Source organism: Osmerus mordax, chromosome 3, assembly GCF_038355195.1.
Source record: "Osmerus mordax isolate fOsmMor3 chromosome 3, fOsmMor3.pri, whole genome shotgun sequence".
NCBI lineage: Eukaryota > Metazoa > Chordata > Actinopteri > Osmeriformes > Osmeridae > Osmerus > Osmerus mordax.
Window position 1 is genome coordinate 16,715,727 of NC_090052.1, and position 11,673 is coordinate 16,727,399.

Sequence of the window (11,673 nt, forward strand, 5' to 3'; positions counted from 1 at the left end):
AATTTCCTGAAAGTTCCAGGAAATTTTTTCCACCCTTGAGCACTAACTTTGTAGGTGTATTACTGTTTTAAATCTAATTATAGATGGTACAGGACAAGTCCTTTATTTTTCTTTAGTGATTCTCTTTTAGTTGTGTATACACTGACTTCGATAGGCTACTGAGCATTAGTAGTACTTTTCAATCTGAATTTACATTACAGACAGGTGATTCCATAAGTGTGGTTTTAATTTGTCGATTAAAGAATAAGGGAAAACAGAAAATCCAGTCCATTACATGAACCAGTGGAAGTCCAGTCCCAGTTTCAATCTCCCAGCCACTTAACTCCTCCCCCATGTTTTTCTAGGGCAGGAAACTCCCTCTTGCCCAGTGAAGGACTGCCATAGTCTCCTAACACTGTGAACACAAACGCTGATGTCCATTCCTGTCTTTGTTCAGAACTCCCACAATGTCATTAATGTAAGCAGACTCAAATTTAACATCTCACATTCATCATCATTTTCGACCGTGCATCAACTTTAAAGGCTACAACAATACCAGTAACTGACCTGCATATGTGGGTTAGGGTGACATCTTGTGGCCAAAGCCCAAATGAGTATCATACAAGTATCCCTAATGATGTAAATAGTCATTTTTATTCACTGATTAGGTACAGACATAACAAAGCAGACTTCCAAAACAATGGAAGAAAAAGACGAGCCCACATACAAAGAATCGACGATGAAGTCATTATATGGATTCCGTTCCCCACATTTTAGGGAGCTCCTTCGAGCTTCTATCTACAGTGTTTGGCTGATGTCACTACCGGCTGGTATCCTACATTCAGTCTTCTTTAAGCCCTCCGAACACAGCTGTGGGGACACTCTTTTGTTCCAGCTGCACTTCTGTGGAGTGAAGAGCATAAGACACAAATTTACATGAAGCAAGGAAAACATGGGTCACTTTAATCTTTAGGTATCGTACATCTGCTTCGGTGGAATGGGGGGGGGGGGGGGGGGGGGTGACGTGCCAGGCTGGTGTCCCAACTCACCCTCTGGACCCTGATCTTCCTCGTCTTCATCCTCCTCATCTTCATCGATGTCAATCTCATCAGGGTTGGCTTGCTTTGCCAGTTCAGCCAGCTCACTGCGAGATGTGTCACTCCTAAAGAGACACGCGTGTCAACAACATTGAACCTATTATTCAACCGTTTTCAACCAATTCAGTACATGCGCACAAAGTAAAAGAAAAGAGCTCTGGGGGAAGAAAAAGACGTACGTTCTCCCACTTCATAGTGCAATTCTCTCTTCGCAAACTAGACCCACGGGGGAGACCCACCCAGTCATGCAGCTGAGCTCTCTGAGGAGAGGGAAGATCAGGCACTGAAGAGGGGACGGGACTACTGACCTGACGAAGAGAATCTTCTCCTTGGGTTTGAGTTTGTCCTGCTCGGCCTCGGCTGCCAGCTGCTGTGCCCTCTGCTCCAGCATCTTCATGTCGTCAAGACTTCCCTGCCCTGGGGCAAGATCAGAGACTGGACACAAACACAGTAGGGTTATACAGGAGGTACTCATGGGGCAAACGTATATCTTATATAAAATGTTATATGCATATATTTAAACAGTTCTGAAATGTAATTTCACAACTTTTTTTTATTTTATTTTTTAAAGAACGCAAAGTAGGAGACATCCAACGTCTTTAGAGACAGAGGGGGACCTGTATGTGAGGGTGTGCACGTGTACGCGTCGTGTAGCATACCGGCACCAAGGGTGGTGGCCTTCATCATCTGCGAGGTCATGAAGTTGACCTGAGTGTTGTACGTGGCCTGAACACTGCGCTTGATTCTCAGCATCTCCCTGATGGTGTCCTCGTTCCCGTGGCGGATCTCAAACTCCTTCCACGTCTGCCAGAAGTGGGCCGTCAGCTGCAAACACAAGAGGCCGTTGTCAGCACTGAGCGGAGGGGACGCGCGTTCTGGTGACGGAGGACGGTCCTGCCGACTCACCCTGGGATCACAGATCTGGGAGCAGAAGGAATAGATGGCTCTGGCGCGGTCGATCTCGCCCAGTTTGCTCTCCATGTCAGCAAAGCGCAAGCACATATCCCTGGAGTGTTGATCTGGAAGGACCTGGGGGGGGAAGCAACACAATGTTGGTCACATGAATGAAATGGTTCATAGTTTTTAGTGAGATAATGCCAAATATAGACATGATAGAATATGAGCAAGCAAGTAGTCAGTGTACCTCTATAGCTTTCTGGTAAATAGCTCTGGTGTAGGTGACTCCGTAGATTTCTGCGGCTCTCTTGATGTAGATGTTGAACATTTGGTGTCTTTCGTCATTCTCCACGGCCTCTGTGGCTCTCTCATAGACTGCCATGGCATGGCGAGCGAGACCAAACTCCTCTTCCAGTTTGGCATACAGTAAGTAGATGGCTGCAAATAACATCAAATCACAATTGTCATCCCTTTGCCGAGTATATTTAAGAGTATCGACTTTCTTTTATTTACAAGATACCAAGATTGAATTATTCTCGTGCTGATTCCTGAAATGTCCCCTATGTCTTTGTCAGCATAAATGGGATCCTTACTCTTGGCAAACTTTGCTGGGCAGCCATCCAGAGCCTGCTCAAACAGGTCTCTGGCTCTCTCCAGCTTCTTGCCCCCATACCGGTCTATGAACTTGGTGAGATAGGTGTTCCAGATGTCATACACATTGGGCCATCTAAAGAGAGCGATGCCACGCTCATATGCCTGGAGAACACAACACCCATTTATTACAAAAAAAATGTGAACTGGTAGACATTCTTGAAGGACAAGGATTATTTAAGGGGTGTTACAATAGCATATATGGTTTTACCTTAAAGCTTTCCTCAAAATAGCTGTGCTCTTCAAGGAACATGGCGTAGTTAATTATGATCTGAGGCGTGGCAATGCGCAGGTCTATGATGCGATCATACACTGCCTTAGTAGACTGAGAATGAGAGCGTAAACAAAACAAAACGGTTGGTTCTCTTTGAATGACAAAAAAGGTGACGAAAATGCCAGTGCTACAGGGTTTGGTAATATTGTAATTAAGTCAACATACTACATAAACATACCATAGCACTGCTCAAAACCCAGATGTGTCATGAACATACCTGGAATGTCCCGAGACTCTCCTCCAGGTCTGCCAACATGGACCAGACCTTCAGGGACTTGTACACTCGATTCTGGACTGGCTCGGATGCATCGAAGAACTCTGCTTTCTTGGATGGGATGGCAGTAGCTTTCTACAGAATTGAAACAAGACCATAATCACAGATACCCATTTTCAAAAGCAGTGCTAGGAGCAGTCTACTCTGGATGAATCCACAATGATGATGCTTCTGTAGAGAAGAGACCTGGTTCCTGTACTGATATGGTTCTGCACCAAAGGTTTGTTCTCCTCACCCTCAGAATACGAAGTGCCTGATCATAGTTCTCATGGCGGAGCTCCATCTCTCCATATTCACACCAAACCCCTGCAAGGTCATCCACCTGCTTGTAGTTGACCTTGGTGGACTTCTCAAAGATGGTCCGGGCCTGGTGGGAAATTATATGGAAAAAATAAGTGGTACAGAGGTGAGTGAGAAATACTTGTAGCAATCCTTCAACTTCTTAATTTTTAAAAAACAGTTTTAAAACAGTTTGTTCGACAGTTTCCTACATATGGCCAAGCTCTCTGACTTACATCATCAAGCTGCTCGTTCTCCTCGTAGAACTTTGCGAAGGAGACCCAGAGGGAGGAAGGTTTCCCTGTGGCCTTCATAGGATCCACAGTCTGCACTGCCTCTGTGTAGGTGTTGATGATCTACCAGATGAAAGTGACATTCAGGCATTCGGTACATTGCAAAACGGTATAGTTTAAACTGTGTGGAATATATCTGAATACATCAACAGCGATTCCTGGTTAGAAATGGCAGTAAATCAGGTGGAATGAGGTGGACAGATCAGGGTGTTCTAGGATCTACCTGTCGCGGTTTTCCATCGTACAGCTTGACCCTTTTATGCCACTCGTGGACGTTGTGGGGGTTCTGACGCAGCAGTACGCTGTTCAGCAGGAGGGGCCGCCGTGCAATCAGCTGCTCAAAGCGAGCAAGCCGAAGCTCCAGGTCGATGTCATCTGGAAAAAATGGAACCAGACCACAAGACATCATGTAACATCATTCATTCATTTTCTTGGCCTCTTTTAAGTCACAGTCCAGCAAGGAAACTGCAGAGGTAAGATGGCTGTAGCACAATTTTCACATTCATCAGCCAAAAGTAACAGGACAGGTACCAGAATCAGCATCTGCTTTATTATGTTATGTTCATAGTACGTTTACACAAACAAGGAATTTTCTGTGGCAGGAAGGTGCATACAACAAACATATACGAATCTTAAATATAAAAAGTAGAAAATGTACAGCTGTCTAAATAATTCTAAAACAATAATATACAATGTAAAATAAGATATAAAATAAGGGCCATATGACTGGTAGATTCTTTGGTCATGCCCCTCTGGACAATCCCTAGCGGTCTTCCTAAACCTACAATAACAATCTAAACCTATATTACGTACTGCAAGTCCCAACCTATATGAGCTGCTACACTTATCAACAATTGACATACATAAGTCCTAGATGAGGAAGACATCTGTAATAATCGTCACATACCATCTTCGTCTTTGCCCATCTCTGAGGTTGTTTCCATCTTGGCAGCGATCATGCTTTCCTCAAACTGGGCATAGCTGTCAAACACCTGGGTGAAGTCCCTCACTGTTACCACCGTCAGGATGGCTTCCTCGTAGACGTCACGAGCCTGATTGGAGATGAGTGGTATTTGTTTCCATCCATACCATAACACACGGCTCGGTAAAAAACGAGCAGGCATTCGATTTTTTTTTTACCATCAAATAACATGGCAGCTCAACATTCAACGTTGCAGAAGATGAGGTTCAGGATATGACACGTCACCTTCTCAAAGTGCCCGCTGCGGATGTAGTAGTCGGCGAGGGAGCACCACAGTTTGCCCAGCTGGTCCGTGAAACGCGTGAGGCCTCCTCGGATGATGGCGCCGACATTCAGAGATTTCACCTTGTCAGGGTTCTGGGAGATCAGGTCGCACATCTCGTGCCAAAGCTGCGAAAACCAACCACACAGCCACGTGGAGATGACATCAGTGAACATGCACTGAACTCGGATGTCTGTGTTAAGAATCGAATCCTTAGACCATGACTCTCATGAAAATGTGTACATGAGGTCATTGGATACAAACATCCTACCTGGTAGTTTGACTTTCCCTCCTTGGACACAAAGCTTTCATCGTTGACAACCGACGCCAGACGCACGGCTGCTTCGTCCAGACGGCCAACAGAGCGGAGATAATCTATGTACTCCTCTGCGTTCTCTGGAGACAGCTGCATAGGAGGTGAGGACGAGTGCGTCAGTACTTAACGGACTTGAATGACTGACATCACAAACCCACACACTCAAAAGACGCATGAGGTGTTGGTACACTGACATGCGGCGGTTATTTGACCGATCCGAAGGACTTACCTTGAGGTATCTGCGATAAACCCGAATGGCTGTCTCTGGCAGGGGCAGGTTGCGTGCAAAGCGAAGGTACAGAGGCCATATGCGAGGATGCTGTGTGACTGGAAGGGCTCTGAGCGCACGGTCAAAGGACCTCCTGCACCTTGTGATCTTAGACTGAGACACCAGGAACTGGCAGTAGTCCAGCCATATTCTAGGCATCTTGAAAAGGGCAAAGAAAGGGTCACTGATACATCCCTCCAAAATAACACACTCAAGAACCAAACAAATGACCAAAGAGTTTGGTAATGGGTCAGATAATTAACATTACCTTATGCATAAACACCAATGCTCTCTCATGGCAGTTGTTGACCTCCTCATAAGTTGGCTCTGTGATGCACTTCCCCTTTACCTGTTTTCGTCTTTCCCTCAGGTAGTTGTACCATAGCTTGTAACTGCAAGACCATTATAAAAGAATAAGCATGTTTTAATCAATTCAATTAAGGTATTCCCAGAGAACAGACACTAGGCTCACAATTTTAATGATTCAGTTGATGCACTACAGGAAACCATATCTATTTATCGCTATAATGAGGTTAGTTGTGTTATGTACCTTCCAGGTAGTTCTTTCAATGCTCGTTCGTAGATCATATTCAGAATGGATTTGCCACCATTCTGTTTGAACTCTATGTAACGCATCCAGCACTTGACCGAATAAGGGTTTCTGATGATTTCTTCCTCGTAAGGCAGGTCATCTTCTTCCTAAAAATTTGTTTAAATAGTACAAATACGTTCAAACACATTATATTGCGCATGACAGTTTAGGTGACATGCAAAGGCTGTGATAATGGACAACCTTCGGTTACTTTAGCCTAGCCTTCTAAGCGTTTGTGCCTACCTGTTCGCCTTTTCCAGTTATCTATAACCTTAGCTACATTCAACTTTACTCTTAGTGTGAACATTATGTAGATAGCTAAAATATTCATCCGAAATGTTACTTAAATAAACTTTCGTAAGCAAAACTTCTCCTTGCCTGGGTAGAGAGCTACCCCAAAGCGGCAGTAATGAAGTCGAGCTCCGAGGCTATAAGCAGGCCGCACAAAGACTACGAAATCAGAGCAGTATTTGAAGTAAAAACGTGTAATAGCCTGTTACTACTTACAAACATGACATCCGGTTTCCCATTTTGCGATGGCATTTTAGTTTTCCGATCAAAGGTTATAATATATAAACTCCCTGAAATGTATTGTTAGCTAGTTCTTGCTAGCTAGCTAAATTGTATTTCCTCAACGTGTTCAGAACGTATTGTTAGTTCCGCCTCTAAGAAAATTCGAACCAATCGTTGGCCATAGACACTCAGTAGGCGCGTCCACTTTGGTGTTTAACCAGTGGCTCGAAAGAAATACATATTGCTCTGTTTGAAATTGTGTAGAGCTGGGATTTGTGTGCAAGTGTTTAATAGGAATTATTCATTACACAAACCGGCCCTGAAAGCTGCTCCATCGTGGCAACTTCCAAGGTGCACAGTAAGCCTTAACGTAGATAAGTGCAGCGTAAAGCCAGATGAAACCAGTGTGACACTTTATAATGTGGTTGGTAGCCCATCAAAAATAATTAAAATATCAATTGTCTATTAACAAATGTAGACTTTTATAACTTAAATGACAGGCCCTTAATTCCAATGGAGGACAAAAAGTGCAATCGGACAATGTTTTAAACGTTTATTGATAAGTAAGGAATGAAATGTTCAATTGACTCATGGTTCACGTCATAAAAACACAAAAGTACATCAGATTGAACAGTGCCAAATAAAATACGTGTACATTGCCTACATAATAAAACAGCCATACAAGTTGTATTTATTTATTTTCAAACAAATAGCAAAATTGCCCCCCAAAATTTAGACATTAAATTAATTGTTAGGCTACTATCTTTTCCTGACACCTTCTTTCTTGTCTTTCCTTCCATCCCCCTTTCCTGGATTTCCCTTTGCCTTCCCTGCATCCCCCTTTCCTTTACCCTTTCCAGGAACTCCTTTCTTATCTCCTTGCCCTTGTTCCAAGCCCTGTAGCTGTGCGGTGTGAACTCTCTGTATCAGGGAGAAGTAGTCTTCATCTGGACTTATTGAGCTAGTCATAGGAGAACTGTTGCTTGGGGTTGCATGATGTCTCTGTGCATCCCGATGGGGTGAGACAGGTCTGATGCATGACGGCTTACTAGCTCCTGAAGGGGAAGGCCTTGGGGAGCTCGGGTGTCTTGGGATTGCCTTGCATGGGGAAGAGGGCCTTGAATGACTTTCCTCTTTTGGAACCAGGTTTAGGTTGAGGGAGAGAGGTCTTCCTGGAGCTGGACTCAGCGGGACGACAAGAGCTTCTCCAGGGGCTCCAAGTGTGAGAAAGACTTCTGGATATGTGCATGGCTGGTTGTCAGCCTTGCGTCCCTATATGGTGGATACAAAACGGTTTATTTCAAGTTCTAGTGTCATCCATTCCAACTCTATTATGAAACACTCAAACACTATAAATAGTACCTGTTGTGGCGTGAAGCTCATGGATAATGTCAAGGTCACCTGGGAAGGAAAATATAATTAGGCTACTTTGGGCTGTCATCAATACATTCTCTATTCAGTCAGTTAGTGAACTTGTATCTGACAGAAGAACAAATTAACCTATTTTCACAAACATGAAAAACTACCTGAGCTGGAGGATTCTGTGTGTTCATATAATTTGAGGCAGGGCTAAAAGAGGCAGATCTGGGTGGTCCTCTAGGAGAAACTGGCTTAGTAAAGGTCTGGCAGTGAGGTGCTGGTCTGGACTGGACCTTTCTGAGTGTAACTGGAGAGCCCTCACTCAGGATGATTTGAGGTGCCACACAAGAATCCTAAAATACAATCACAGGGTTAGACTATGTAACTAGTTATTGCCCTATGACCATGATTATATGAAGGTAGATCAATAATCTGATTTGTGGAATCTGAATGATATCATACCTTTGTATTTGCACTTCTGGAAGTCCCCTGTATCCCTGGTAACGAGGGAAGTGAAACTCGCTGGTCATCAAGCCTGCGGCCCTGAGTTTTGGCCAAGAGTTTGAAGAATCTCTCAGAATCTGGACCTATCAGAGAGGAAGAGGAGGGGATCACTGAGGACTGATCAAAGATCAAACATAAACTTACAGCAGTGTTTTTTGTCACAGCAGACCTGTTGGTATATGGCTGGTGTTTTTCGGTGTGGAGGGAGAGCTTCTGCTAGGGTCTATAGAGCAGCGCTGCTCATCCATATGGTCTCTCTGGGAGTGACTGATCATGGAGAAGAACTTGTCCTGCTCTGCCTATTGGTGAGATTAATGCACAAAATATGAATTAACACTGTTTTGTAGTCTAGCCCAAGAAAGTTGAATGCCTCAAAGCATATTACAAGTATAAGAGCTGTATGTGAAAGGAATGAGCGGGATAGCTGACCTGCTGGTGGTGGCTGGTGTTGCTGTGAGGTCTTTCTTTTTTGGGGATGGGGTTGAAGGAGGCTGACCTCCGGGGTGCATGGCTCAGTGGGCCCAAGCCTGTATCTAGAGCCTGGGTGTCAGGTCTGGAATGGGACTTCTTCTGGGCAGATGGGGTCCCAAGGCTCTGGAGGATGTGCGGTGCAGAGCACCTCTGTTCGTCCATCCTGGAGCCCTGAAAAGTGGAACAATACATATCGAACATGATACAATTGTGCCAAAAACGACTTTACAGAGCTGACCTCCATTGGTTACAATATATGATCTAAATGACTTCCTTGTTATTCATAGGGGGACCAACCTGGAATTTGGAGACCATGTAACACAGGTGGTTTGAGTCCTGTCCAGACTTTGATGTGCTTCCTCCATTTTGAATTTGTGGCACTGATGGAAGAGTTGCGCGCTGGTCATCCAGCCTGCGACCTTGAGTGTTGGCCAAGAGCCTGAAGAACTGGTCACCTTCAGGACCTGTTGGTGAGAGAGAAGGATTCAGGAGTTCACGGTTATACCATTCAAATGTAAAACAACTCTGACATTGTGAAGAAAAAAAGAAAACTTCTTTTGAATTTGTTGAGAAGTCAATCACACCTGACGGCACTGTGCTGCCACTGTGTCTCGGTGTGGAGGGGGAGCTCCTGCTCGGGTCTATGGAGCAGCGCTGCTCATCCATACGGCCTCTCTGAGAGTGACTGATCATGGAGAAGAACTTGTCCTGCTCCGCCATCGGGGGGACCTTCTATTGGATGATTCAATGCACCAGAAGACAACAAGCTTATCAGGACTGTGTTGAGGTGAGACCCATTGCTTGACGTAGACAATGCAAAAGGAATTGAAAGTCCAGTGGGATGACAGAAAGCACGTCAGCCATAATGATGAGTGGGGATCAGCGGTACAAACCTGAGCCTGGGTGTGTTTATCCTTGATGTTGGGCCTTTCTATCTCTGAGCCTGGGCTAAAGGAGGCAGATCTTGGAGGACCTCTGCTGGAAGAGCCTGGTTCTAGGCAGTTCTTCCTTTGGGCAGCAGGAGACCCTTGGCTCAAGTGGATTTGGGGTAAAGAACACCTCTGCTCCTCCATCCGGGAACTCTGAAAATGATTGAACCATCTTATCCAAACACTGACAATGAATATAACCGTATTCTACCGATTGATGTGTGGTGAGGTAAACTAAACCGATGTCAAAAGTGCATTCTCATATTTTGTTTGAAAGATCTACAGGATGGGCCCAACGTGTACCTGGGCTTTGGAGACCATGTAACACAGGTAGTTTGAGTCCTGTCCAGCCGTTGACGTGCTACTGGCTTTCTGTATCCCTGGTAACGAAGGCATTGACACACGCTGGTCGTCCAGCCTGCGGCCCTGAGTGTTGGCCAGGAGCATGAAGAACTGGTCACCTTCAGGGCCTGTCAGAGAACCACGACTTTGAGCATATCTCTCTAGCCATGCAATTCTGGAATAATCTACTGTAATTGTGCTGTATACAATGTTGAATTTGAGTGTTCTGGCCGTGATGGAGTTATTTGTTTGTTCTAATAGGCGTCTGTGATGCAAGTCTTACCTGAGGGAACTGTGGAAGCAGTTTTCTTCGGTGTGGAGGGGGAGCTCCTGCTAGGGTCTATGGAGCAGCGCTGCTCATCCATACGGCCTCTCTGAGAGTGACTGATCATGGAGAAGAACTTGTCCTGCTCTGCTGGAGCTGGGGGGACTTCCTTTTGGAAACACACATCAGGAACACTGAACTAAACCCAACCTGAACACAAGCTAACCATTGTAAATGAAAAATAAGTCACAAGGAGAAAAGTGCAGATGATCCATAATGTGTTTTACGTACTTGACTTTTACGTGTGGGGTCTGGTTCTGGTGTGGTTTGGGTTGTGGAGGGTTCTACAGACTGCACCTTCCTGGATGTCACTGGAGTGCTTTCAGTAAGAATAATTATGGGTGCAGAACACCTCGAAGCCTGCTATAACAAAGCAACAATTACATATTTAATTTTGCGTTTTTATCTGTACAGCAGTAGTTGTCTATTGTATCACCATACTAAAACAAGTTGAAGAATCATATACTGTAACTCATCACACACACAAAAGCCAATCAAAACAATGTACTTGGAATAGGAAAGAATATATTGAACCCTTGACTGTCAGATACAACTGCTTCAGTTACATACCAGGACATTGCTTTGGGCTCCAGTCCGCATCTCTATCTGAGTAGCTGACATCACACTTCTCTCGGGCAAACGTGAAGAACTTCTGGTAACAATAAAAAAAAGAACAACCTACTTCAGATAACAAACTGATCAGTCAGTCTGGTAGTAGTCCCGTAACAGAATACGATGTGATTCCAGGTTGCTCCAAATGCATAAGAAGTAGGTTGTGGTGAGGGAGAGTGCTTTTATAAAAGACATAAGCTGTAAGTATTAACCCAGTCCCATTAAGGGCCCCAGCCGTCGCTTTCCGCTTAATAGCGCCATCTGTAATCCCAGATGCAAAATATATAATCCTCTTCATGGAGAGGGATGATCTTTTCTCTCGTAGAAACATCCTCACAGACATTGTATACACCTCATGGTGGTATATTCACAAATACTTAATGTTCTCGTCGAGACCCAAGTCTGGTGTTTGTGGGTCACTTTATAATAGGATATAGCTAACAGAAGACAGATA

General features: G+C 44.6%; 1 protein-coding gene across 1 annotated transcript; it reads right to left on the bottom strand.

Annotated features, from left to right (window-relative positions):
• Positions 1–609: 609 nt before the first annotated feature.
• On the bottom strand, positions 610–6,811 carry xab2 (XPA binding protein 2). The gene is made up of 19 exons (XM_067232542.1): positions 6,672–6,811; positions 6,123–6,271; positions 5,841–5,964; positions 5,534–5,731; positions 5,260–5,394; positions 4,952–5,116; positions 4,652–4,796; positions 3,968–4,119; positions 3,688–3,807; positions 3,408–3,539; positions 3,116–3,247; positions 2,836–2,949; positions 2,567–2,729; positions 2,221–2,411; positions 1,983–2,105; positions 1,736–1,901; positions 1,385–1,511; positions 1,029–1,141; positions 610–882 (listed from the first exon to the last, which is right to left on the bottom strand). The coding sequence occupies exons 1-19, from the start codon at positions 6,705–6,707 to the stop codon at positions 821–823; spliced, it is 2,547 nt and encodes an 848-aa protein (XP_067088643.1). The 5' UTR covers positions 6,708–6,811; the 3' UTR covers positions 610–820.
• Between the last annotated feature and the right edge of the window lie 4,862 nt (positions 6,812–11,673).

Bases quoted from the DNA above. Each gene is read 5' to 3' on its own strand.
- xab2 (XM_067232542.1), bottom strand. From the start codon at position 6,707: ATGCCATCGCAAAATGGGAAACCGGATGTCATGTTT. The intron at 2,950-3,115 runs GTATGTTCATGA...TCTCATTCTCAG, and splicing joins AGAGTCTCGGGACATTCCAG to TCTACTAAGGCAGTGTATGA. The intron at 1,142-1,384 runs GTCAGTAGTCCC...GTGTCTCTTTAG, and splicing joins GAGAAGATTCTCTTCGTCAG to GAGTGACACATCTCGCAGTG.